Below are 27,116 nucleotides of genomic sequence, written 5' to 3' on the forward strand. Positions count from 1 at the left end.
TAAATGCCTTACTCTACAAGTTTCTACGTGTGAGAAAATGAAGCCCAGAAACATCAACGACTCACCAGATACCACAAAGCAAATTCAGCTCAAAACTGGGTCTTCAGATTCCCAACACTGCACTCCCTCCAGAAGTAACGTCGCTTACTTGGAGAGAGAGACATCCTGGGAAGACAGGATGAGGGTGATAATTTCTAAAGTTAGGCAAGCTTTCTTGATGCTCCTTAAATTTCAATAGCCTCAACCCACACCTACTTCAGCGGGTTACTGTAAGATTAACGAGTTATCAGCTATGATAGCACCTGGTAAATTATAAACTGGAAAGCACTTGGTAAACTGTAAAGTACTTGGTAAACGGTAACCATAAAGCCCAGTACAAATATTGGTGGATTTCAGAGAACATTGCCCTCTGACCCTGGCAATCCCACCGTAAAATCTTGAGCTATTTCTTTGCATGACAAGTCCCAGATTGAATCCTGTAGAAGTGTAGAGCAACTAGTATCCCCAGTACCAATTTGGAAGCAATATTTATAGAAATTCAATTCAGGCTGTTTTCTGACGGTTTGCTAAACTTCCCTGGTATAAAAATTTAAGAGTTGATAAACAGTTTATTATTCTGCTGCCAGTTCAGTCCTGAGACGCTTTTTTCATCCCCACTGCGTCCAGTTACCAAAAAAGGAAATGTCTTCTCTGACAGAATCAGATAGGTAGCGGGTTTTATAGGCATTAGAATGTCTTTAATGAGGGTGAGCATGGGGAAATGTTTTCAATAATTAGAACATTTACCGCAGGATTCTAGAGTCTCCCCGGGGTTCAGGAGAGGATTCTTCTCCAACAAGTCTTCCTTCAGTATGCATTAACTGATATTCTATTGCATAGAATTCATCCTCGCCAAAGGCATGTGTGAAACATTTAAGTAACCAAATGATGTCTCTGGAGTCCTGTGCCCATAGTTTCTGATGATATGTAGAGTTGCTCTCAGAGAGACACCACCACAAACCTTTGTGCCAGGAGGTTTTGGGGGATTAAGTTATCAGGGTGCTTTCAGGTGCAAGGAAATGAATACCCCAATAAAAGTGCCTCAAACAATTGGATTTTTATTATTGTTACTGTCTCGCAGAACAAGACTAGCCATAGGTAGGCAGTTGCTGGGTTGGGTCAGAAGCTCAGTGATGTGATCAAAGACACTGCTTCTTTTCATCTTTCTGTTCTCTCATCTTCAAAGTGCACTTGTATTTCCCACATAGGTCACAGGGTGGCTGCAGCATGGGCAAGTTTTACAATTGCATGTGAAAATATCTGGAAGAAAGAAAAAAAAGAGGTAGGGAGGAAGACAGCTTACCTTCTATTTCTCCTCATGTAAGGGGAAAAAAATGTTTTTCAGAACCCTCCCCAGTAAACTTCCCTCTATGTTTTATTAGACACGACTGGATTCTAAAGCCATCTTGAACTGCAAGAGGGACAGGGAAAAGTGAAGCCGTCATCTCTGTCCCTGTCTTGGAATTGAGCACTTCCAACAGGCAAGAAGGATGAGCAAAACACTTGTTGGATTGGCTGTTATAATAAGCCACTATTTGCGTGTTGTGAATACTTCACATGTATTAGTCCACTAGATCCTCATAACAAACTCTTGGGGTAAGCGTGATTCATTATTTACAGATAAGCAAACTGAAATGTAGAAGTGTTAAGTAACATAGTGAGGAGGTGAAGGAGCCAAGATTCCAACTCCACCATCCGGCCGCAGAGGCTACACAAGGCGTGGTTCTCAGCCAGCAGCGTCTGCCACAGCAGGCTGCCTCTAAAATAATAACACGTAACAGTTCTAAGTGATGCTCGTCTGCCTCAGAAGTGCAAATGTAACATTTCCCCCTGGCTGTAGTCATGGTGTGGGTGAAAAGGGCAGAGGGGCATCCAAGAGTGACAAGAATTGCTTTCTGTCATCATCAAGGCTGCATCAGCTTACGCTGTGATCAGGATAAGGTTTGAGACCAGGAGAGTCTACTTCATTGCCAGGGGCCAGGGACAAATGGTCAGCTGTCCGTCATGCTATAATGGGAATCAGAAAGTCTCGGCAAGTCAGGGGCAAGTGGTTGAAGGATCCAGTTACAAGCAGGCAGGATTATAATAAAATAGAGGCTCTAAGAGGAATGTTTTAGGGGCATTTCCCCTATCTCATTTTCAAATGAGAAAAAATGAGGCTAAATAAGGTGGAGAAATTTATCTAACATCACTCAACTAGTTTAGACTCCAGGATGTGAGGACTTTTTTCCAGGTAGACACCAAGTAATAATTTGGAGGCATGTCTTCAATGAGACCTTCATTGTCTGATTCCTGCAAAAAGCATCTGTCCTAGCAATTCATACATTCTTCTATTATAATATTGAATTTATTCTCTAGTGCAAGGTCTCTCCCATTAGTTTGGGAGGGGCCCAGTAATAGCCAGACCACTCCCAACATCAGATGTGAATCTTGACATCTACTTGCTAGCTGAGTGGATCGTGATGAATAACATCACCTCTCCAACACTCACTCTCTTCTTCTGTAAAATGGGAAGTGCAATAGTTCCAACCTCACAGTTTTGTTGGGACAATTACATTTTAAACACATAGCGCTGCATGCCAGGCAGATTCAGGGGTTGGCAAGTAGCAGCGACTATTCACTTTATATCTTCCTGCTGCCTATTCCCATGTTTGCTAAATCAATTTTTCGATCCACAGAGGGAACTCCGGGACAACAACATAACAGCGAGCAGGTGGCAGAGCATCACCGAGACATAAAGATATGAGGAAGAGAGGGGCGCAGGGAAGGTATCAGTCCAAAAAGGTAGTAAGATCATATGAAACTAAAGATATGAAATAAACACGTGATGTAGAAGTTCCTTCGCCATTAACTCATTCTCCCAAACCTGATTTGAGTTCCTTAAGATTTAGGTAAGACAGGTCCCATTTTCACTGACTTCCTTGGAGAGACCTAAAGAATTTAAAGCAATTTGCTTTAGGTCATATAGTTGGTAAGTGGCAGAGCCAGGACTAAGCACCAAGTTCAAATAGCTCCAAAAACAGGTCCTACACACCTACAGTCACTGTGAGGATTAAATAAGCTGATACATGTACAGTTCTTGGCACAATGACTGGTACAGGAGTGGTGGTTGATGCCTTTGTTAGTTTCATCATTATTACATTTCAACAGATCCCTCTCGTCCTGGTATCAGAAGAGAAAGACTATGACATTATTACTTCTAAGGAAGAGGTGAAGCCCTCTCACCCCCAATATGCCTCAATGCCAGAATCAGGAGGCAGATGAGAGGTACACAGCCCCCTGAGAAGCAGTGCTTGACACAGGCTACTGTAATAGGTGTCCATCCATCCAAGTCCTACTGCCCAGCACTCAGCTCAGACGGAACAAGAGGCTGCCAGACGAGAGGTAGGGAGGGTGGCACAGATGCAACTGTCACCCTAACTGTATTTCTCACCCTACCATAACCTTCATTACTGACATGGTCAAAAAGAAAACAGAGGCTGCAGCAATGGCAGCAGAAGCAGCAATGAAAGCAACCAAGAGAGAAGGCAGCTGGCACTGGAGGGCCTCGTGCCAGGTTCCAGGCACAGAGGGATTCTGGCAGTGATTACAGCGGTAAATAGAGCTGATGGTTGTGCCGGGGCCCTGGGCCTACCAGGAAGGGAGCAGGGGAGATGAGATTCTTATAATTACACTGCTTTAGACTCAGCTATCATGGGGTTACCCACAGAGGACTCTGATCTGTCCCCAGGCTGGGAGTTGCAGAAGCACCTGTTACAGCAGAAGTCGTTTGGCAAGCCAAACAAAACACGGATTCATCCAGGCCACCTGTAAAGGAATTTGATGCCTAACAACCTAGGCAAAGCTTCTAATTGTCATAATTAATTTGGCACCTATTCACTGGTAGGTGCTAAACAAGTACCATATGGCGAAAGCCCATTTCCTGCTAACGTGGTTTAATCCCCCCTATGATTAGAGCTGCGAGAAATTGTGTCATTTGAAAAACTCAAGCACAATATTTTCCTCACAAAACTGTTTTTAGTGTCTCTTCTTTTGGCCCTCTCTCTCCCACTATTGTTACGAACATCTTACTTTCTTCAGTTTATCCAGCTACTGCTTCCCCGATGCATAATTTAGGTTATAATTATTTTCTCATTTTCCCCTCCAGCTGGCACTAGTTTGGTGCTCCCATTTCATAGATCTTTAAAATGGCACACTGTTGCTCTGGCTTATTTAGAAATCCTGGAAAGAGGGGAAGTGTAGATTGCAGGGCAGCCTCAGCCCTCAGAAAAGTTTATCTGCTCTATCATGGGTCCCAGCTGACAGGATGCCAGGCCAGCAAGCTAACAACCAACAGCTGAGCGCCATGGCAAAGAACTATATAAAGACAATCATCTGGCCTCTGCTACTTTAAAAACAAAAGGCAAGAGATAGCATACTGGAGAGGAAAGAAAATAAAAATTTTTAATAATGATAGTGTCCCACGTATCAAGCTCCCATTGTATTTCCACATGGCACAGTTAATATCAGAGGCTACCTCCACTGATTCAGACTTCCATCAAACAAGACACGTGGGACACAAAGGAGTTTCTCATTCTGTTTCTGTATATGTCACCCTAAAAAAATACAGTGATCCAAAGTTCATCACTGAAAGATGTGGGGAAAAAGTGGTGACCAAAACTTTGCAGTGTAATAATGGACCTTTTTTAACCTAAAAATGTGAAAAACAATGCATCAATTTTCATACTTTTAAATTTTCTTTCTTTTGATCCCCAATATATTATCAGTATACTCAAATGACATTAATATTAACCAATGTCAGCAGTCTGTATTCTGTAAGGAATTGAGCTCATATAATGAATCACCTTGAGTATTTTTCAAACACAAAATTACAACGATTTATAAATGTTCATCTTTAAAACACATTTGAGAATGATTGTCCCAAAGGTTAAGTAGAAGCTTTTTCAAAAAACAGATCACAAGGAACTGTGCCAACCCTTTCTTGAAAATTTCTATAAAATTCAAAGGAAGAAATAAATAGGAAATCTAGTTTATAAATGAAATTTAATATAGTAATCGTATATTTATAGGCCAAGAGCTCATATGCAAAACATCTGAAGGAACGCAATGGTCAGATACTGAGATGCTGGCGACTGGTCATTTGCCAATGCTGAACTTGGGAATTCCTCATTTATATAGAGGGCAATTAAGTACCAAAGGGCTAGAATAACTTTACTTATCGTGGGAAAAAAAAGGTTAAGGACAAACTAAACTTAGTCCAGATAATTCTCAGATCCTCACATAAAACAACTTGCATTTCTTTTATTACTATTATTATTTTTATTTTTTTGAGGCCAAGTCTCCCTCTGTCACCCAGGCTGGAATGCAGGGGCATGATCTCAGTTCACTGCAACCCCCACCTCCCAGGTTCAAGGGATTCTTATGCCTCAGCCTCCTGAGTAGCTGGTACTACAGGTGAGCATCACCACGCCCTGCTAATTTTTGTATTTTTAGTAGAGACGGGGTTTTGCCATGTTGGCCAGGCTGTTGTTGAACTCCTGAGCTCAAGCAATCTGCCCACCTCGGCCTCCCAAATTGCTGGAATTACAAGCATGATCCACCATGCTGGCTCTTGCATTTATTTTAAAAAGAGAAAAACCGTGTCTCTTCTGTTCTCCTTTGTCTTCAAGAACTGATTTTTATAGTTTATTAAATATTAAAATTACATAGCTTGTTATAAATTTGTATTTTGCAGACAATAACCATTATAAATATCACTTAGATCTGCAACTATTTTTTATTAACTTTATTGTTTGCATTAAAAAGACAGCACTTTTTGGGTACAGTTAGATAGTCCAACTCAATGGTAAGAACCATTTTAACTCCTAAAACTGAACAACTGTGTTAGTTGTGAACACTAGATATAAGTCATGAAACTCCAGCTTGAATTTACTTAGCCAAAAAGAGATTTTATGAAAAGGATATCAGAATGTTTCATGTATTTAAACAAGAGCAAGGCCTGGAGTCTTATACAACTTGACCCCAGGAAAAAGGAAGCGAAGCACTCTCCCTCCCTCCCCTTTTGTGCTTTTAGTGGTTCCATTTCAGTCACCTCCATTAGGGGGTGAACTTTCTCACATGGTGACCACCAGCAGCTTCCAAGCCCCTGATCCACAACTTCTACTGGCAGAAATACTCATCTACTCTTTTAGTGCCCATTCAAAAAATCCTAAGGACATTGCCTTGAGCTGCATGACTACATCCAGGAAGGTGGAGTACCCTTAGTCACAGACCACCTAAACGGCATGATTAGAATTCAAGTAGAAATAATTATCCACAAAAAGCAGGGCAGGCCGCTGGACAGACAAACCGAGAATAATCAAGTAAAGCAAAACAAGCACGAACTCTGAAAGCTCAGGCAATGCCAGAAAGGTCAGGTGACACAAGGTGGAATACCGAAAGTTGGCATTAAAGCATTCTTAGAGAGAGAGAGAGAGAGAGAGAGTTATATTTTACTTCTATGTCCCAGTCAAAACAACAAATAACTTTAAAACTTGGAATACATCATTTTTCTCTCCCCTCTCTTAGATGTTTTTCTGTCACCTTCCCCTGTCATCTAAGTTTTGGGTCTATAAATTGCCCCTCAAAACTTATGCAAAGCATAAGGTGTTCATCAGAATTGTTTCAGGGCTGTGTTAGTTTTAGGATCAAGAGCTTCTTGTGTGCATTTCTTCATTCCAGATTCACAGCATCATCTTTTGGGCTTTGAGAGTCTGATGTAATTTCCAGTTCATACTCCTTTTTCAATTGCTGCACTTTCACGTTTAGGTCCAGTAAAGTTCTAGCCAGCTGGTGGTTTTGGAAATGCATTTCCACCTTAAAGTTAGAAAAAAATAAAAATTTTTATTAGCATGAGATACAGATCAAATGAAACCACTCTCTGACTACACAGAAGAAATAAGTTTGTAGGAAAAGAAATTAAGATATCAAGAAAGATGTATTTCTTATCTTATTCTCCAGTTCTATTTGGTCTGGCTATAAAACTGACTTTCTATATGACAAGGTAAAATCCAGATATATAAATAGCTTTTGAAATGGCCTTGAAATGAAAACAAAAACAGCTGATGCACAAAGCTGTCCATATGAAAAATACCTATGTACTGAAGGCTGTTTTCAAGCAATAGCATGTGATCCACAATGAAATCATTTCTCTTTATGTGCCTTCTGAGCCACAGGATAACTGCCTACAGCCACCTGAGTATTCAGAATCTGTGCCTATTTACTTGATTACTTACCATTTCAAGTTTTCAGGATTTTAAATGGTCTACCTGCTGAGCAAAAGCATTTAATGACACCTTAGAGGCACATGTATAGTTATGTGTACTTATATAATCTAACATTTTTCACTCTGGAGTGAAATCTGTTAGATATCAAGGCTGATTTATACCATCCTCCAATGGGAGTTTTATGAAGGTCCTCACGTGTTTCAAAAAAGATCTCTCGGGCATGTTACCCCGGGGACAGTCCAGCAAAGCTTAGTCCAACGTAATCTTTGTATTATAACTGAAAACTAATGATCAACTACTTGCAAATTTCTTCAGCTAGGGCTTGTTTAATGCAGTTCATGAGGAATTTGTTCTCTCTGCTAAAAAAGCTTCATCAGCTTGTCAGTAGAAACCACCCCAGGATGAACCAGGACAGTGTGTTGGTAAAAAGTAAATACTCATGGTCACCTAATTTGCAAAATAAAGCTACTGGATAAAACTATCTTTCAGTTTTTCTCTGAGACATGCTTCTCCATTCTGCAGCACCTAGAATCATTTTTCTGACAGCAAGAATTAGGAAAGAATAAAATAAGTGAATGTCCAGCAAACAAGCAGTAACAGTAACCATACAATCACCACCAAAAAACCCTTGCACCTTGCCTGCAGGAAGCTTCAGCTCTCTAGGGTAGCCCAGATGCTTTATAATCCTGCTCTACTTTTGCGCTTCCTTTCCTGGCCCTCTTTCCAATGCCAGCTCCCACTGCAGCTGGTCAGAAACCTTGCCAGTACCTGAACAGACGCTGAGCTGAAGCACACCTCTTTCTGTCCCCATTTCTGTTTAAGATGCCCTTTGCCAGCTCTCTCTGCTGAACCCAGTCAAACGCCAGCTCTTCTGAGAAGCCTTCCCTGATTGCATGGGCAGACGTAATTGCCTCTTATCTGTGCATCCGCAGCACTCTGTACAAGTGTCTCTCAGAACACGCTGACCAGACCAGACTGATGATTTTGAGGGTAGAGACTGTATCTTATTCATAATTGTATCCCCAACTAAGAGTGCACTGTCTGGGCACACAACCCAGTAGGTTCTCTTTGTGTTTGTTATAAAAGTGAGTGAATTAATTAACTGATGAATATCCATCCTGTACTTTCATGCAAGAATCAAGAAGAAAAATTACTGGTAATGATTTACCATCTAAATTAAGTATGTATAATTCACACTTATGAAATTCAAACATCAATGGTTCTTTAACTTTTCTTTCATCGTGGATCTCTTTGAGAATCTGGTGAAAGTTATGAACCCTCTGATGAAAAACTATATGCACATCAAAAATTTTGTATACAATTTTAGGTATATAGAACCCCTGAAATCCACTCACAGACCCTAGAAATCAATGATTCTCACTAAGAAAACCCAAACAACAAAAAATAGTATAAATAGCAACACAACTCTAAATTAAATTTGCTCATCATCCTTCCTTACAAATACTATCCTAATACATGATACATGTACATTTGTATAGCAATGTATGTCAGTTCCTGTAAAAATCCAGTTAATAGCCAAAAATTGAAAACTAAGTATTCTAGTGGTGATGATATTAAGGTACAGTATCCACACTCGTGTGCCTCTTCCTTATGACCAGGATAAAATGATTGACCAAGATGTTGACCATCGTCTGTAACCCAAGGACACATTATTTGTGTATGTGTAAACTTCGCTGGTTCCCTCCTGGAAAAAGTCCTGATTTTTTGATAGGAATGTATCTGTTCTTTTTTGGTACAGAGTCCAAGGTCTATAGTAATCATTACAATAATAGCCACTAAACAATACCCATGGTCTAAGCATTTCATAGAATATTATCTCACATAAGCTCTGGAATCCTATGAGATTATAAATTCCATTTTACAGATGGGTAAACAAACTCAAACTGGCTAAGTACCAATCCCAAAGTTGTAGGGCCAGCAAGTGTTTGCAGAACCTGTAAATGGTAATGTTGGTATTTGAGCCCTCATCTGTTTAGATTTTATTGCCACCAGCGGTCTACAGTCATACCACCCCGAATGCCCCAATCTCACCAGATTTTATTGCCACCCCCAACATACTACTTGTCTAAAGCTCCTAACAACTTACCAGAATGTTAAGGTTGAAAGCTGTCTCAGAGCTTATTCAGTGTAATCTCCTCATCTGATTTAAATGTGAGTCCCCTGAGGCTCAGGAAGGGGTACCGGCAGATCCCAAGACTCCAATGCAGAGATGGCTGCGCCAGGTTTCAGCCTTCCAGTTTAGCATCCTGGCCCATAGCACAGGCCTCCAGGGGCCGAATGAGGTGGCTCCGGCTGCCCTGCTGCTCAGACTCACCGCTTAGGCTTGGGGTGAAAACCAGGTGTTTCTTCGACATTGTTGGATCAGATAGTAAATCTGGTAGTAAATCTAATTTAACCCATGTTAACAATGTGAATCTGACAAGGAATTTCGGATATTGTCTTTTTTTTTTTTTTTTTTGAGACGTCTCGCTCATGTCGCCCAGGCTGGCATACAATGGCACAATCTCGGCCCACTGCAGCCTCTCCGTCCCGGGTTCAAGTGATTCTCCTGCCTCAGCCTCCTGAGTAGCTGGGATTATAGGCGCCAGCCCCCATGCCCAGCTAATTTTTGTATTTTTAGTAGAGACGGGGCTTCACCATGTTGGCCAGGCTGGTCTTGAACTTTTGGCCTCAGGTGTTCCCTTGCCTTGGCCTCCCAAAGAGCTAGGATTACAGGTGTGAGCCACAGCACCGGCCTAATACTGTTCTTCTTAAACTCAGAAATGCACATTCTTAAGACAATTTACTGATGGTTGGATCAGTTCTAAAGTAGTGGTTGATTGTATTAGTGTATTAGTAATCAGTGCAAAAGAGAAGAATTTTCCAAGTCTCCACTGCACACTTTCCTAGGCAGCACCATTTTAAAGTTTGAATTGCTCCTATTCATTGTGTCCTTTTCAAATCATGACTAATTTCCAGTTTTTTTAATTTAAAAAAAAAATCAGTCAGCTAAAATACCTGTACACCCTCCTGTTTAATATTCGGACATAACCTGTGTAATGTTCAAAACTGGGCAATTTTACAAAATGCCTTATTTCCAGTTTTCTGAATTATTACCCACGGGAAAGATAAGAATAAAACTTGCGGGGTATAAAGAAAGAGTTTACTGATGGACAGTCTCCATCAGTCCCAAGAGAGTTTATGTCATGGAAGTTTCCTCCTCCATGAGCCATAGTTACACATAGTCACAGTTCCCTACAGGGCAGAAAACTATAGAAACAGGTTGGGGAGGAGACATCTTGGGTATGTCACTGGTAGACCAGGCAACTCCCTCGCCAACACCACCACCACCACTACCACCACGGGTCCTGTAGGGCCCCTTTCCTTCCCAACGATGCTGGAGAGGCGGGGCGTCAACGCCGTGTCCAGACCTGAGCTGGCCTCCCCAGGAAGAATAGCCGAAGGGGCCAGGGCTCCCTCCCTGGGAACAGCTCCCGTCGCTCTCCCCAAGGTCTCGGGTGGGCTACGCGGCCAGCTGCTCTGGAGCCCGAGGAGAGGTCCCGGGAGAGGGAGTCCTGGGAGCCGTCCGCCCAGCCCGTGCTCTCACCAGCTCCGCCCGCAGCCCGGCCAGGGTGGCCTCGACGCGCGCCCAGCTCTGCTCCTCTCGCGCCGCCGCCGCTGCCGCCGCCTCCCGCTCGCGCCTCGAGGTCCCACGCTGCACCGCCCACTGGAAGGCGCGAGTCAGCCGTCGTTTGAGGTCCTCCAGCAGCGGGCTGGCGGCGAGGGCCTCCTCCTGGACGTCCGTGCTCCTGCCGTCCCCGGGGAAGCCGCACGCGGGACGAGGTGGGAACCAAAGCTCCGCTCTACCTGGGAGTCCCTGGAGACTCTGGGAAATTCTCTGTCTGAAGCGGCGGAAGTCCCCGGGTCCCATCACGGAGACGCCTGGTCACTCCTTCAGCGCTGCTTCCGAAAGATAAGTTTCCTAGTTTGATGTTTAAAGCTGGTCAGGGCGGGGGCGGAGGTAATTCAAGAACTCTTGCCAAGTGGGACGCTGCAACTGCCCCGCCATTCAGAGACGCTCCTTTACTCCCAGTCCCATCTTAGTCCTCCATTAGCGACAGAGGAAGGAGGCGTTCCCATAACTCCAGAAGTTTCAGCTGGGTCGCTTTTTTCTGCTGCTTGCATTGAAAGGAAGTCTTTCTAAGGAGAAGGCTTGGGAACTGAGCAGTCAGTCTACATAAGTGGAAGTGGAGGTACAGGTGGAAGGTTTGTGACCAAAGGTAGAATATTTCAACCCAAAGCCGCCTTAGTTGCCTTGATCTCCTAATACTTCATTCCTTAAAAACAATTTTTTTTTCTTACTACTCTCTGCCAGGCACTTTGCCAAATTTGGGGGATGCCAAGGCTTAATTAGACCCCTTACCTTTCCCTAGGAATTGACCGCAGTCAAGGGGGAGAAGCTTGGCCCTGTTTGCCAGTTAGAATGGACTTTCTACAAGTTCAGTCAGGCATACCTAGAAGTCTGGGTCTCCATGCTCCTTTCTGCGTTTGACTCCTGTCTGCCATGTCCACGTTTATGAAGGGATTAAAATGAAAAATCAGAATTCCCTTTAGCCCAAAGTGTGTGTGTTTAATTCCCAGCTGATAAGGTTTGGATCTGCGTCATCACCAAATTCCAGTGGAATTGTAATCCCCAGTGTTGGAGGTGAGGCCTGGTAGGAGGTGATTAGATCATGGAGGTAGAGTTCTCATGAATGGTTTAGCCCCATGCCCACCTGGTACTTTATAGTGAATGAGTTCTTAAGAGATCTGGTTGTTTAAAGTATGCGGCACCTCCCCTCTCTCTCTCACTCCTGCTCCTGCCATGTAAGACACCTGCTCTCGCTTTGCCTTCCACTATGAGTAAAAGCTCCCTGAGGCCTCTCCAGAAGCAGACGCTGCCATGCTTTGTGTATAGCATGCAGAACCATGAGCCAATTAAACCTCTTTTCTTTCCAAATTACCCAGTCTCTGGTATTTCTTTATAGCAGTGGGAGAACAGACTAATGTACCAACTCCAGGTAATCATGTGACAATATTACTTGTATGTCCTTTATCAAAGAACATATTCTGCCTCTTTTTGATCTAATAAGGAATTTCTAAAAAGGAGTGAACAATCAAAACTTTTGTATGATCATAGAATGCAATTACAAAAGAAAACATAATTTAGACACAACTCTCACCTTATTCATTATTCATTCATTCATTTATTCATTCAAAAGTTACAAGTCACTTGCAATGTTCCAGGGTCCATGGTAGGCATCGAAGGCATTAACAACTGATTTTTATTCGTGCTTAGTATGTGCCAGGCAATTTTTATGTGTTTAATCTCGACACCTACCTTGTGAGGTAAGTACTATTAGTTTCTGCATTTTACAGTTGAGGAAACTAAGGCAAGATGTTAAGACATACACCAAATATCTCAAAGCTGGTAAGGGATCCACTGGAAATTTGCACCTAAGAAGTCTGGCTCGTGCTCCAAACCACTAGGATACGCCCTGGATAAGCTTTATCTCCCAAAGAGGAAGAGAATTGCTCAGTTTATATGTTGCATGAGTGAGTGAGTGAGATTAAGTGTTCAAATTCACTATGCTCATAAACTTCGGCTCTATTGAAATGGCTTAGGCTCAACTGGATAAGGAGGAATACAGGTTACTCAGCCTGTGCAGACAATGTACTAAATTCAACAGCTCGCAATAGTTTATAACCGAAGCACAGTAAAATTCCTACTATTGTATATTGCTTCATAAAGATTCCCTAGAAATATCTGAAGATGTGTTGTCTTGTTAGAAATTATAAAAATCCATGTGGTCTGCCATGCACCAACAGAGTATGAATTTAGGGTCTTTTGTTGGTTAGTTGGTGATAGGTTGATGGGGCTTGAAAACCACCAGTAGTCAATGTACAATATAAACTTTTAAAATGAATTTTTTGCTATGATTTATTCACTTCCATTTCCAGATCATTTACTTCAACAAGAATTTCAGTTAAGTTCAATTTAACTCAACAGTGAATGGTGCATGTTCAGTGTTAAGAATTGTGCCATATGAGGGAGATACAAAGATGAATAAGGCTTAGTTTTTGTCCCCCAGAAGCTTCAAACCTGGGGAAGCAAATTTATTGATTCATTCATTTAACAATATTTATTTAATGTTTTATTATGTACCTAGTATTACACAAGGTGCTCAAGCACAATGGCAAACCAAAGAGACAAAATGTTTTCTTAAAATAAACTGGTTTACCACAAATTAATAATTTTCTTCTATAGGTTGATTTTTCAGTTGTAGTACACCTTGAATTTTACATTTTTTTTTCTTTCACTTACACAGGCAAAGCAAATTGAAGAATTGGAGCACTGAGGTGAATATAATATACACAGACATTTGAATTAGAAAATGTGTTAATTATTGCTGCATAACAAATTACTTCAAAATTCAATGGTTTCAAAAAAACATTTATTATCTCTGACAGTTTCTGTGGGAAAGAATTTGGGAACAGCTTAGGTTACAGTCCTCAGCTTTTATGCTGTTGTAACCAAATGTCAGGCAAGGTCTCCATCCTCTGAAGCTGGATGTGATTGGAGCTGGAGGATCTGCTTGCAAGGTGGATCACTTAGATGAATCACTCAAATGCCTGGCAGTTGAAGCCGGCACTTGGTGGGAGGCCCCAGTTCCTCTCCATGTGGACTCTTCCCTACTATTGTGTAAGCGTCTTCATGATATAGTGGCTAGACCTCCCTCAAAACAAGAAGAGAGAAATACAGAGAGCCCGAGAGAAGCTCTTGTGCTCTGAACCACATTTTTATGACCCAGCTTTGGAAGTCAGTTATTACCACTCTGCTCATGAGTATCAGGTCTCTAAGTTGGAGCCATATTCAAAGGGAGGAACCTCAGCTCTACCTTTTGAAGTAGGGAGTATCAAACATTTCCAAATATATTTTTAAACTACCATGGGAGAAATATATGTACATTACATATAAGTTAACAATGATGCAAATGACTTCTGACTTCCTGCAGGAAAAAAAAAAAATGAAGTCCAGAAAACACTGGGACGTTTTTAAACGCAGAGAGAACTAACTTAATTTAGTTCTATGTTCTATGAACTATGTTCTAGAATTCTATGTTCAGCAAAAATATCCTTCCAAAAACCAATCTCAAAAGGCATTTTTTAAAAAAGGAAAATTAGGAGAATTTGTCACAAGCAGACTTACACTATAAGAAGTACTAAAGGAAATTCCTCAGGCTGAAGTAAAATAATAGTACAGGAAAACACAGATCTTCAGGAAGAAATGAGTAACATAAGAAATGGTAAGTATCTAGGTATACACAAATGACTTTGATTCCTCTTAATTAAAAAACATATATATTGTTTTATATATGTGTTTGCTTTTAAATAACATATATATATATATGTTTGTTTTTTAACTTAATGGTTAGGAGATACCTATATCTTGTTCACCACAACACAAAGCCCATTTAGCACGTACTAGGTGATCCTCAATTGCCTAGTAAATGAAACTGAATGAAATATTTGATTCCCTCTGTTTCCCTGATCTTCATCTCTGGCTTTTTTTCACTGCAGTAATCCAGTCACATGAGCCACACCTGAAAGTATACTATCACCCAGAATGATACCTTTAAAAGGCTGAATTCTGAAAATCTATTCTCAGTCCACCTCCTTTTTTCTATCCACAATTCACTCTGACCCCTTAATTCAAGAGAGATGGCTTTCTGAAGTACTCTTCTGTTTCTCTTTTCCCACTCAGAATATTGTGGTAAATTATTTCAGCTAACTCATATCAGCACCTTCTAGTGCTCTATCCACTTGGCCTTCTGCCAACCCTACCCAGTTAATTTCAATCCTATTTATTCAGTGTCTTTACTCCTATTTCTAAGCAGTCGATGTGATGTCTGACTTCAACTGTCCTCTCAACATTACACAACCATCCCTTGATTCATACCTCCCTGACAACCTCAAATCTCTCACAAAGACCGTGTGGACTCTGACCACCACCTGCCCTGTCGTTGTGCCTCCATTCCCATTACACTGCACAGAAACTATTTTTTACTTCACTGAGGCGAGAACTGACAACCGTTAACTCACATAGCACTTAGTATATGCCAGCTACTATTTCCAAGTGCTTTACATTCCATTCTCACACCAACCCTATGAGGTAAATGCAAACACTGATAACGTTTTACAGATGGAAAAACTAAGGCACAAAGACATTAAGTAATTCCTTGAAGGTCACAACCCTTAGAAAGTGATGGAGTGAGAAGTTAGCCCCAGTCTGTGCTGTCTCCTCCTGGTACCTTGCCTTTTCATAAAGATGATCAGGTTGGAGACACCCTCAATTTATGTTTCTTTTACCTCCAAACATCAACATCTTAACCTATTATTCTGTTTTCACCATGAAGCTCAAAGAGGGAAAAAGAGAGAACACTGGGAAGAGAGCAGGATGCTTCCTCCTTTGAGCCAAGAACAGATGAAAAATGGATGAAGTTATAAATAATGAAAAGATGTAACATATAGAAGATAATTAATAAATCAATCAAAATAAAAATCAAAGGTTACAGAAAAATATGAAGTGAATATAATGAAAAGAAACACGTTCATGTATATTCATTGCAGCACTATTTGTTATAGTGAAAATTGTAAACAAGCAAAATATGTACCAATACATGTGGTAAGATTGCTAGATACCCAGTCAATCTGCATTCTCCCCTTCCTCCTTACTAAAAGAACTTGATTGTTGTTGGTATCAATATATCTGACTACAGTATTAAATTTCCCTTAATTCCTGACAGAAAGGAATGGCTATGTGTTAAGATATGACCAATGAGATATAAGCAGGAATTGTTAGGTAGGACTTGTACAAAAGGGTTTTAAAAGGGGATTGACTTTACTGGCACACCAATTTGTTCCTTACCTTTCACTTCTTCCTGACTGGAATGAAGATTTGATTGCTGGAGCTCCAACAGTCACTTTGGGACCATAGCATTACCTTGAGGATGGGAGCCACACTCAGTATTAGAATAACGAAATCAGTCTATCCCTGAAAACATCACGGAATTATCACATATGCCCAGGACTATACAAGTCTTGTTATATGAAAAAGATAAAACTTTTAATTTTGTGCCACATTTTTTAGTCTTCCTTACTGGTGCCAAAACTAATTCCTAACACAATGAAAAGAAACATTTAATAAATTATGATACACCCATAATTTAGAATTCCATAGGCTCAATCTTTAAAAAGCTGGATCCATGTACTAGCATGGGAAAATGTCCATAACATACCATCAAGAGAAAAAAGTAATCAGGCATGGTTGCACGGGCCTGTAGCCCCAGCTACTAGGGAGGCGGAGGCTGGAGGATCACTTGAGCCTGGAATTTGAGGCTGTAGTATACTGTGATCATGCTTATGACTAGCCCACTGCACTCCAACCTGGGCAACATAGCAAGACACCCCCCCCCCATCTCTTTAAAAAAATAGGAGAGAAGGCTGGGCACGGTGGCTCACACCTGTAATCCCAGCACTTTGGGAGGCCGAGGCGGGTGGATCACAAGGTCAGGAGATTAAGATCATCCTGGCTAACACAGTGAAACCCCATCTCTACTAAAAATACAAAAAAATCAGCCGGGCATGTTGGCAGGTGCCTGTAGTCCCAGTTACTCAGGAGGCTGAGGCAGGAGAATGGCATGAACCCAGGAGGCGGAGCTTGCAGTGAGCCGAGATTGCACCACTGCACTCCACCCTGGGGGACAGAGTGAGACTCGTCTCAAAAAAAAAATTTTTTTTAATAAAATAACAGAGAAAAGTAAGCTGTGAAATAATATGCATCATATGGCAGAATTTTCTACAAACTATAGATAGATGTGTTTGAATGTGTATTTAAAAGAGGGTTTAGAAAAATGAATGCAAACTTAGCAGTGGTTATCTTTGGGAGCTGGGCAGCAATGCATGTAGGAGTCTTTTATTCTTTAATATGTGTATCTCTTTATTATTTCAGTGTTTAACAACAAATATATGCTGCATTACTTGTGTTATAAAAATAATGGGAGTGAAGAAAAAGAAAAGTCAATCAGAGCCCATTCTACCCTAACTACTTGGGATTTCTTTGGACAGGGTTCTGCTTCATTGGCACATGGGGCCACTTGTAAAGAATGCTATGCAGTTGGGAGGCCGAGGCGGGCGGATCACGAGGTCAGGCGATTGAGACCATCCTGGCTAACAGGGTGAAACCCCGTCTTTACTAAAAATACAAAAAAAATTAGCCGGGTGTGGTAGTGGGCACCTATAGACCCAGCTACTCGGGAGGCTGAGGCAGGAGAATGGCGTGAACCCAGGAGGCGGAGCTTGCAGTGAGCCAAGATCGCGTCACCGCACTCCAGCCTGGGCAACAGAGCGAGACTCCGTCTCAAAAAAAAAAAAAAAAAAAACACATGAATACTATGCAGGCCGGGCGTGGTGGCTCATGTCTGTAACCCCAGCACTTTGGGGGGCCAAGGCGGATGGATCATCTGAGGTCAGGAGTTCGAGACCAGCCTGACCAACATGGTGAAACCCCATCTCTACTAAAAATACAAAATTAGCCAGGTGTGGTAGCGCGTGCCTGTAATCCCAGCTACTCGGTTGGCTGAGGCTGGAGAATTGCTTGAACCTGGGAGGTGGAGGTTGCAGTGAGCCGAGATCATGCCATTGCACTTCAGCTCAGGCAACAAGAGCGAAACTCCATTAAAAAAAAAAAAAAAAAAAAAAAAAAAAAAAAGAGGGAATGCTATGCAGTCGTCTAAACCTATCAGGCAGTGAATTAAAATACAATCGGAAAGTTCAGATTCATTCGTTTTCACTTTCTATTGATTTTCATTTTTCTTTGGGCGTTAGTTTTAGGTATTACATACATACATAAAATATAAATATTTATGCCATTCATTAACCTGCATTTTTTTTCTTGTTTCTTGACTGGGTCCCAAATTTACATCTTTTAAATAGGTATGATCCAGAAACGTGGCAGCTATGTGCTGCAAGACTGCCTTTCTATTGACTCACTCCTCTTTGGCATGGACACCAATGTAAACAATAGAAGAGATTCACCTGACTTGGAAATCTCAGCCAAAATGCTGTGGGCTTGGTAGAAAATATACCTAAATGCATCCCTTGTGAATTATTGGTAAATGCAGGAAGCTATTTGAAACCCTCCATTACATAATACCAATCACGTAATGGCTCCATTGTTTCACCAAAACAACAGACTCTCAAATATTTATATGGGTTGATTTTTTAAGGAAATACCAACTGTATCTGCACAATATATCTGCAAATATATCTGCACAACATTATTTTCAAAATACTCCTTTACCATTTATCAAAAAGAGCTGGGGAACCCCAAAAGATAAGATTCTCTCCTTAAAACGCTGAATAGAAATGGAAACATACCTTCTATCCTTTTTTATTGAACTTTTCATAGAATCCATCTGATTGAGAAGTGAACTCAAAGTATATAGATCCTAAACATGATTTTAACCAAAAAGTGTTATTTCTTCTATCAACATAACATTAAAATTAAATTGAAATTAAAGAAAATTAACATTAAATGTTAAAAATATAACATTAAGTTTCTAGTAAGAAAAAGCAAGGTGACATTTAACTACAACTTACCCAGTAATGCTCAAAGATCAGCAAAACTAAGTGGGATTACTGGAAACACATAGGCTTTTTCCACTGGCTTGAAAAAGATGTATGTTTATTGCAGCATTATTCACAATAGCAAAGACTTGGAATCAACCCAATGTCCATCAGTGACAGACTGGATTAAGAAAATGTGGCACATATACAACATGGAATACTATGCAGCCACAAAAAAAGGATGAGTTCATGTCCTTTGTAGGGATATGGATGCAGCTGGAAACCATCATTCTCAGCAAACTATCGCAAGAACAGAAAACCAAACACCACATGTTCTCACTCATAGGTGGGAATTGAACAATGAGATCACTTGGACTCGGGAAGGGGAACATCACACACCAGGGCCTATTTTAGGGAGGGGGTAGGGAGGAGGAATAGCATTAGGAGATATACCTAATGTAAATGACGAGTTAATGGGTGCAGCACACCAACATGGCACATGTATACATATGTAACAAACCTGCACATTGTGCACATGTACCCTAGAACTTAAAGTATAAAAAAAAAAAAAAAAAAAAGACCATTGCTTCTGTCAGGAGACCACTTCTACCTGATCTGTATCAAGTTGACCAAAAAAGAATCAGAATTTCTAGAAGGATTTTATTACTCATTAGTTTATCTCTTTTCTATTGAATAGAAAAATGAAGGTCATTGCTTGTTGCATCTTATTTACACACCAATATTACTTTTTATGAGATCCTTCTATAACTCTATAAAGAAGAGTTAACAGAGTCATAACAACATTGACAACCTCCAGTAGAGACGGAATAGAAAAACGTTTGAAAAATTATGATGCATAAAAGAGAGGAAAAGAGCCAGATATTTTAAATGATCATGAAGATGAGAAGAAACAGTTGGTACTTCAACTTAATGGCTTGTTGTTTTAGGGAAAACACCAGGGTTATCATGTGGAGACTCAGTTTCTATGTAATATTGAAACAGCCTAGCATCTAAAATCATGTGCACCAATTCGCACTGATTCTGACGTACCTGGAATTAAGGAACATTCATTCATTCAACATTCATTCATTCAAGAGGAATTTTGGGAAGCCAGGTGCGGTGGCTGCACCTGTAGTCGCAGCTACTCAGGAGGCTGAGACAAGAGAATTGCTTGAACTCAGGAGTTTGAGGCAGTAGTGCACAATGATCACGCCTGTGAATAGCCACTGCGTTCCAACCTGGACAACCTAGTAAGACCCCATCTCTTTAAAAATAAAAAGTATTTTGGAGTACCTATCATCTGCCAGGCACTATGCTGAATGCTGGTATGAACACTTTTTGTTACTGTTGCCTTTTTTACATTAATTTGATTGTCCTTCCTTAGTTTACTTCCTTTCATCCTTTCAAATTCACATTCAGTGAAAAATAAATGAGTTTCCCAGTCTTGAAAAGTAGTAATACTGAAAATTAGCATACATGACTGGAACCATGCCATTAATAAGACAATAGCAATAATATCTCTCTTGCTTTAAATCAATTTAATGATTAGATGCTAAAGTTTTCACAGGGACCTAGCTTGTTCATTGAATGATGACTCTTTGACTACAGGAATACTCACATTTCTTAGGACAGGTTCAGTGCTTAAGCGTGAACTACAAGATGAACAGAGTACCTGCAGTGCATTGTACTTGTTAGTTACCTCAGTTTTAGTTTAGTGTAAAACAATATAGACACCTGATTTTCAAAAAGACTTTTTTAATTACAGAAAAATCCTAGATAAAAATAACAAATTGTGGGAGCACAGGGATCCCGTTCACCTTCTGAAGGTTACCTGAAAATAAAGTGACAAAAGATTAATAGGAGAAAAGCATACAAATTTATTAATGTACAGGGGGAAAAAAAATCACAGAGTGATTATCAGGTAGCCCAATGCAGTACAGAAGCTTGTATACCCTTTTTCATAGGTCAGGAGAAAGATGGGGAATATAGACCATTGTTTTGAGGGATGGTAAATCATTAGGAATGAATGGACTCCAAAAGTGGAAGGTAGAGATGTTAAGGGAAGGTGAGACATGGTGTTGTATGGGAACAAATGTTGTCTTATTAGGCAAATAAAGTACCCCAAGTAATTTCTTAGAGCTGCCCTCAGAAGAACAGATTAAAAACTCTCTCTCAACATGGTGCTGACTCCCAGTTTCTTCTTTTCTCTGGTGGTTGATCTTTCCTAGTTATCTAATGAGATCCCTACAGAGGGGGTTTAAGACAATTGAGGGAGGGCGCAGTAGCTCATGCCTGTAATCCCAGCACTTTGGGAGGCTGAGGCAGGAGGATTGCTTGAGCCCAGAAGTTCAAGACCAACCTGGACAACATAGCAAGACCCCATCTCTACAAAAAATTCTTTTTAAAAAATTAGCCAGGTGTGCTGGTGCACACCTGTGGTACCGGCTACTTGGGAGGCTGAAGCGGGAGAATTGCTTGAGTCCGGGAGGTCAAGGTTGCAGTGAGCCACAGCTACACCACCACACTCAATTCTACGTGACAGAGTGACAGGGTGAGACCCTAACAACAACAAAAAAAGGACAATTGCATTTCTTTTGGAAAGAAGCTTTCTTGGTCAGTTAAAGAAATTCCAGAGTCCCTTCCTGCACTAAAGGAACAAGACAAGTTGGAGTGGGGAATGAGACAAGGTTAGAAACCCTTGCTTCTGAAGCAGCATCTAAGGCCTCTGAGCATGTCAAAGCACAAGTCTTTGGGGTATTGCTTTCTGAGCCTCAACAAAATCAAAATTAGAAAGAAAAAAATGACTCCTGAGAAGTGATTCTTTGAAAGGGGAAAAGAATAATTAATATACTGGTAGAAACACTATGTCTAGAAATTGCAAACTCAGTAACTCAGTTACTCATAGCTCTTAACTGTGTTGAGGGGATTAGACCAGCAAAGTGCAGGGAAAAGGGTATTAGAAATCTACAAACGTGGGCTCTTATTCAGATTTTGACTCCATGCAAAATACTTGCTCTCTCTTTGGGCTTCTCTTTTTTCTCATTTGTTAATGTTAAACCAAGTTTAGCCTAAAGCTGTCTCCTTACATATTTTAAGTTTGGCCTAAGGGTGTCTCTGTACATAGTGAACTGTAATTTAACTGGATGCGTAAACAGATAGTAACCTACTCTTATGCCAATCACTGAGTTTCAGCTAATCAAAGGCGGCCAACTATTCAAACCGTGTTCAAATAAGGCAAACGCTCAGCTGCAACCAATCTGGCTGTTTCTGTACCTCACTTCTGTTTTCCATACATCATTTTTCTTTTTCTGTCCAGAAATCTGCTTTGACCAAGTGGCTGCACCGCAGCCTCCCCGAACCTATTCTGGGCAGGGACTGCCCCATTCATGAATCATTCTTTGCTCAATTAAACTCTATTACTTTTAATTTGTCTAAGGTTTTTCCTTTAACATTACTTTTCTACAAACTACATTTGCTGTGCCCAGAAAATTTCTCAAGCAATTTCACTTCTCTGAGTCTTTGCACGTGTGCTGTTTCTTCACGTGGAATGCTCTTTCCGCCTTACCCAGCTCTTCGAATGAGTCTTCCCCAGATTCCCAAGGCAAGAAAAGACTCTCTCTCCTTTGTGTGTTCCTACCACTGCGTCCACAACACCAATTTCTGCTTTTTATGCTACATTCTAGTCCCCATTACTACTTTAATCTGTGAATTTGTGACATGCACACCTTCTCTTTTTTTGGTCTAATCTGTTCCATTTTTGCTGGATACTAAACTACACTCCAGCTCTGTAAGATTCAATGGATTTCAAGTACCTTATAGAGAAAATTGTGCATTTATGAGTCCAGGAACACACAACTTCTTTTTAACCATAGCATCAGATGATGCTAGCTTACTTTTGCAAGCATTACTGAGCAAAGTACAGAAAAGAGCAGGAGCCCCTCACTTGCTTCTTTCCAGTACCTGGGAGCCCCCTGCTGTCCAGAAAAACAAAAGACACTGCAGCCTCTCCCCAGGCTACTAAGGCAGCGCCGGACACTTAACATGCAATCTTTAAAACCTACCATTTCATACACCAGAGCATCCATATCAGCTGCTCTTACTATCCTCCTTCTGAATCAACCACATCATCTTTATGGATTTTTAACTTTTCTTAATGGTACCACTATGATCCAAATCACCCTAGATCAACACCCCCATCCCCATTCTTCCTGCCCCTACTCATTTTTTCAGCAGTGTTGCTATTGTTTCTTGAACTTGGGCTATGTGCCAGGCTCTGTGCTAAGCTCTTCACATGCATTACATATCATTTAATCTCTCAATAGCCCTATAAGTCAGGCTACGCTGCTCATTTCAGTGAGAGGACAGCTGAGGCTTCGGATGGTTAATTAACTTGCCTGAGGTTATATATATGACAGGGACCAAAACTGGGACTTGAATCAAGAATTTGACTGCAGAAGCCTTAACCACTTGCTTCCTTCCAAGACACTGTTTTTTCAAACCCAGCCCATGTCCTCCTTGTGAGGCCAGCTCCTACTGCAACTCAGCTTCTCATTGTATCACACCTGAACTACAAGCAGAGTCATAGCTGTACTCCCCACCTTCTGCCTCTCTCATTCAATTAAAATCTGATATTTCACCATGAGGGTTTTATTAATTTTGTTAACTGGGTCCGTAATATTGGAGCTCCCTACTCTTTCTGAACTCGCAGACTTTGGACCTTTAAAACCCTAAGGCCATGTTTCAAGCCCAACAGCATTGTCTGATCTCATCTCTACTTCATCCCTATGTTGTGGTGAGTCCGTGAGTCTTAGCCTGCTCTGCTACCCTTATCAAACACTGACAAGGCCACTCCAGCCCTGGTATTCTTTGTTCACTCTAACTCTCTTAGCACTGGCATAATAGGTAAGAGTTGGTTTTGGAAGCAGACAGATTTAAATCCCTACAGAGTTACTTTTTAGTTGTGTGATGTTGAATAACACTTATCACCTAGCCTAACTGGATACTGGATATTTGAAAGGCTCCCCCCAAACCAAAGTCATTGTACAGATAATGAACGCGAGGTTTTAAAAATTACAGAGTACCATACTCTTAACTCTCTCTTCCACAAAAACCTCGAAATAATAATACCTACAATTTTTGACCACCTAACTTGCACCAGCAATGCACTCACTATTTTGTGAAGTGTAAGATATAAGCGTAAACAATAACTGTTAGATAAACTTTGTAAGACCAAATACAAATGACATTAATAACTGATTTTTTAAATTATTGCAGTATTTTACTAGCAAAACGCAGCAGTAAATGTATGCCGGTTGAATATAGATGAACAATTGTGCACTTTACTATGTAAAGTAGATAATTTCAAACAAATGAATGGTATAACATTTGAAGAACATTTTAATTTTTATTTGTATAGAAGATATATTCCAACATACTTGAATATGCTGAGTTAATTCTCTTTCCACACTCCCCAAATTATCTTCCCTCCCCACCACATACATAATAGCTCTAAATTTCTCATTCTGGCCAGAAAAGGGTAGAGGGTAGGCAAAAAAAAAAGGTAATGCATGATGGGCAAAGATGGTCTGAGCCTCCTAGATTACAAACGTTGCAAACTTTCCTAGCTTTTGCTAAGTGTTTGTTTTAGAGGCAGAACCCAGCCAGAGAAAACTTCACTGACTCCAAGGTTGCCCAGACATAATGAAATGCCTAGTACTGACTAGTTCCTCCACTCTGGTTGTCTTTTTTCTTTCTTTCTTTTTTTTTTTTTTTTTTTTTGAGTTGGAGTCTCGCTCTGTCACCCAGTCTGGAGTGCAGTGGCGCGATCTCGGCTCACTGCAAGCTTCGTCCCCAAGTTCACGCCATTCTCCTGCCTCAGTCTCCCAAGTAGCTGGGACTACAGGCTCCCACCACCATGCCCGGCAAATTTTTTGTATTTTTAGTAGAGACGGGGTTTCACCGTGTTAGTCAGGATGGTCTAGCTCTCCTGACCTCATGATCCGCCCGCCTCAGCGTCCCAAAGTGCTGGGATTAAGGGTGTGAGCCACCACGCCCGGCCTCTGGTGGTCTATTTTAAAGAGCCTTCCGATAACATTGTATACCTGACTTTTGCTTTCTTATAGACTTACTCCAAAGAAAGAGATATTGAATGCAGAGAGAATTGGACAAGGACCCTATATACATGTGAAAACTCAGTGTGCTAGACAGGTGTTTATTTTGAGAAATATCTTCCTGGCAAGTATGTTGTGGGAATGAAGACTGGAAAGTAGAACTGAATGTTTCATAATTCAGAACCTGACTTTGAAGCCTAGAGTCAAATACTGTATAGTAATTAATTTATCTAAAAAACACACAAAACGTGAACTTTAGTAGTGATACTGAGGCGAGAAATTAAAGAAAAATAAAATTAAAAAAAAAAGAGAGAAATAAGCTTTCCTGTATTAGGCTGACTTGTCCCAGAGATAGCAACAGGCACAGCCTAGACCCAGAAAAAGTCTTGATAATATTATCTAATGTGCGCTGGAGACTCTCCCAGCACTCCCTCCACATAGGGAGAAGAAAAAACAAATTTTCCTTTGTTTTATGGAATGAGTTTATAGATTCTTGTTCTTTGTAACTAGTAACTTCATGTATTCTGTTTTATCTAAGAAGTACAATGAAGGTCATGAGAAGCCTGAACAGGCCTGAACTACTGCTGCCTGGGCACCACAGTAAAGGTTATGAGACAAACCAGTGCAAGGCTCTTTAGAGCAAAACCTAGATAATGGACATCTGGGTTGCTTGGCAATGGTCATGTGCAATCCTGAGTTATAAACTTGATACTATTTAATTAATTGTTCTGCCTCCGTATCCTTGCTTTTGCGTCACTATAACTGTAAGCCTGCTTCAAACTAGCCCACCCCTTTTGTGAAGTGTGTATAAAAGTCAAGTGCTGTCTTTGTTCTGGGCCCAGTCTTTGGACACTGAGTCTGCTCAGTCTGAGTGCATTCAATAATAAAGGTATCCTCCCGTATATACCCCAAGGTCTCTCTCTGGTCCTCAGGATCCTGCAATAATACCTAAGCATCAATAAAATCGCATCTACTTCCCCACAGAGGCAGCTTGCAAATGTGATGAGTTTTCACAAATGACACTGTGATAAATCTCTTCGTGGTTTGCTGGGGTCTCAGAAGATACAAGGGGAGAGGGCAACAAAGCAGACTGAATGAGGGTCAGAAACTCAGAGGAATTGCCAAAAAAAGTCATGACCAGGCTGGGCATGGTGGCTCACGTCTATAATCCCAGCACTTTGGGAGGCCTAGGCGGGTGGATCACCTGAGGTCAGGAGTTTGAGACCAGCCTGGCCAACATAGCAAAACCCTGTCTATTAAAAATACAAAAATTGGGCTGGGCGCAGTGGCTCACACCTGTAATCCCAGCACTTTAGGAGGCTGAGGTGGGTGGATCACGAGGTCAAAGAGATCGAGACCATCCTGGCCAACACAGTGAAACCTCATCTCTACTAAAAATACAAAAATTAGCTGGTCATGGTGGCACGCGCCTGTAGTCTCAGCTACTCAGGAGGCTGAGGCAGGAAAATCGCTTGAACCCGGGAGGTGGAGCTTGCAGTGAGCCAAGATCGTGCCACTGCACTCCAGCCTGGAGACAGAGTGAAACTCCATCTCAATAAATAAATACAAAAATTGGTCGGGTGCAGTTGCTCATGCCCATAATCCCAGCACTTTGGGAGGCCGAGACAGGTGGATCATTTGAGATCAGAAGTTCGAGACCAGCCTGGCCAACATGGTGAAACCCCATCTCTACTAAAAATACAAAAATTGGCTGGGTATGGTGGCACATGCCTGTGGTCCCAGCTATTCGGGAGGCTGAGACCGAAGAATCATTTGAACCTGGGAGGCAGAGATTGCAGTGAGCCGAGATCATGCCACTGCACTCCAGTCTGGGCAACAGAGCGAGACTCCACCTCAAAAAAAAAAAAAACTACAAAAATGAGCTGGGCATGGTGGTGGGCGCCTATAATCCCAGCTATTAGGGAGGCTGAAGCAGGAGAATCACTTGAACCTGGGAGACAGAGGTTGCAGTGAGCCAAGATCGCGCCACTGTACTCCAGCCTGGGCGACAGAGCAAGACTCTGTCTCAAAAAAA

At 41.2% G+C, this 27,116-nt stretch overlaps 2 protein-coding genes and 1 long non-coding RNA gene across 3 annotated transcripts in view; 1 reads left to right on the plus strand and 2 right to left on the minus strand.

The window, feature by feature from the left end:
• Window positions 1-27,116, minus strand: part of MED30 (mediator complex subunit 30) — a 644,151-nt gene that overhangs the window by 606,717 nt on the left and 10,318 nt on the right. The gene's annotated exons all lie outside the window — the stretch shown is intronic.
• Window positions 1,103-4,684, plus strand: LOC126961309 (uncharacterized). Its single transcript, XR_007728256.1, has 3 exons — window positions 1,103-1,321; window positions 1,422-1,635; window positions 2,718-4,684. It is a non-coding gene; the product is annotated as an uncharacterized LOC126961309 (long non-coding RNA).
• Window positions 5,802-11,488, minus strand: AARD (alanine and arginine rich domain containing protein). The gene is made up of 2 exons (XM_050801507.1): window positions 10,912-11,488; window positions 5,802-6,894 (listed from the first exon to the last, which is right to left on the minus strand). The coding sequence occupies exons 1-2, from the start codon at window positions 11,233-11,235 to the stop codon at window positions 6,751-6,753; spliced, it is 468 nt and encodes a 155-aa protein (XP_050657464.1). The 5' UTR covers window positions 11,236-11,488; the 3' UTR covers window positions 5,802-6,750.

The sequence above is a fragment of the Macaca thibetana genome, chromosome 8 (genome assembly GCF_024542745.1).
Source record: "Macaca thibetana thibetana isolate TM-01 chromosome 8, ASM2454274v1, whole genome shotgun sequence".
In the NCBI taxonomy this organism is placed as follows: Eukaryota; Metazoa; Chordata; class Mammalia; order Primates; family Cercopithecidae; genus Macaca; species Macaca thibetana.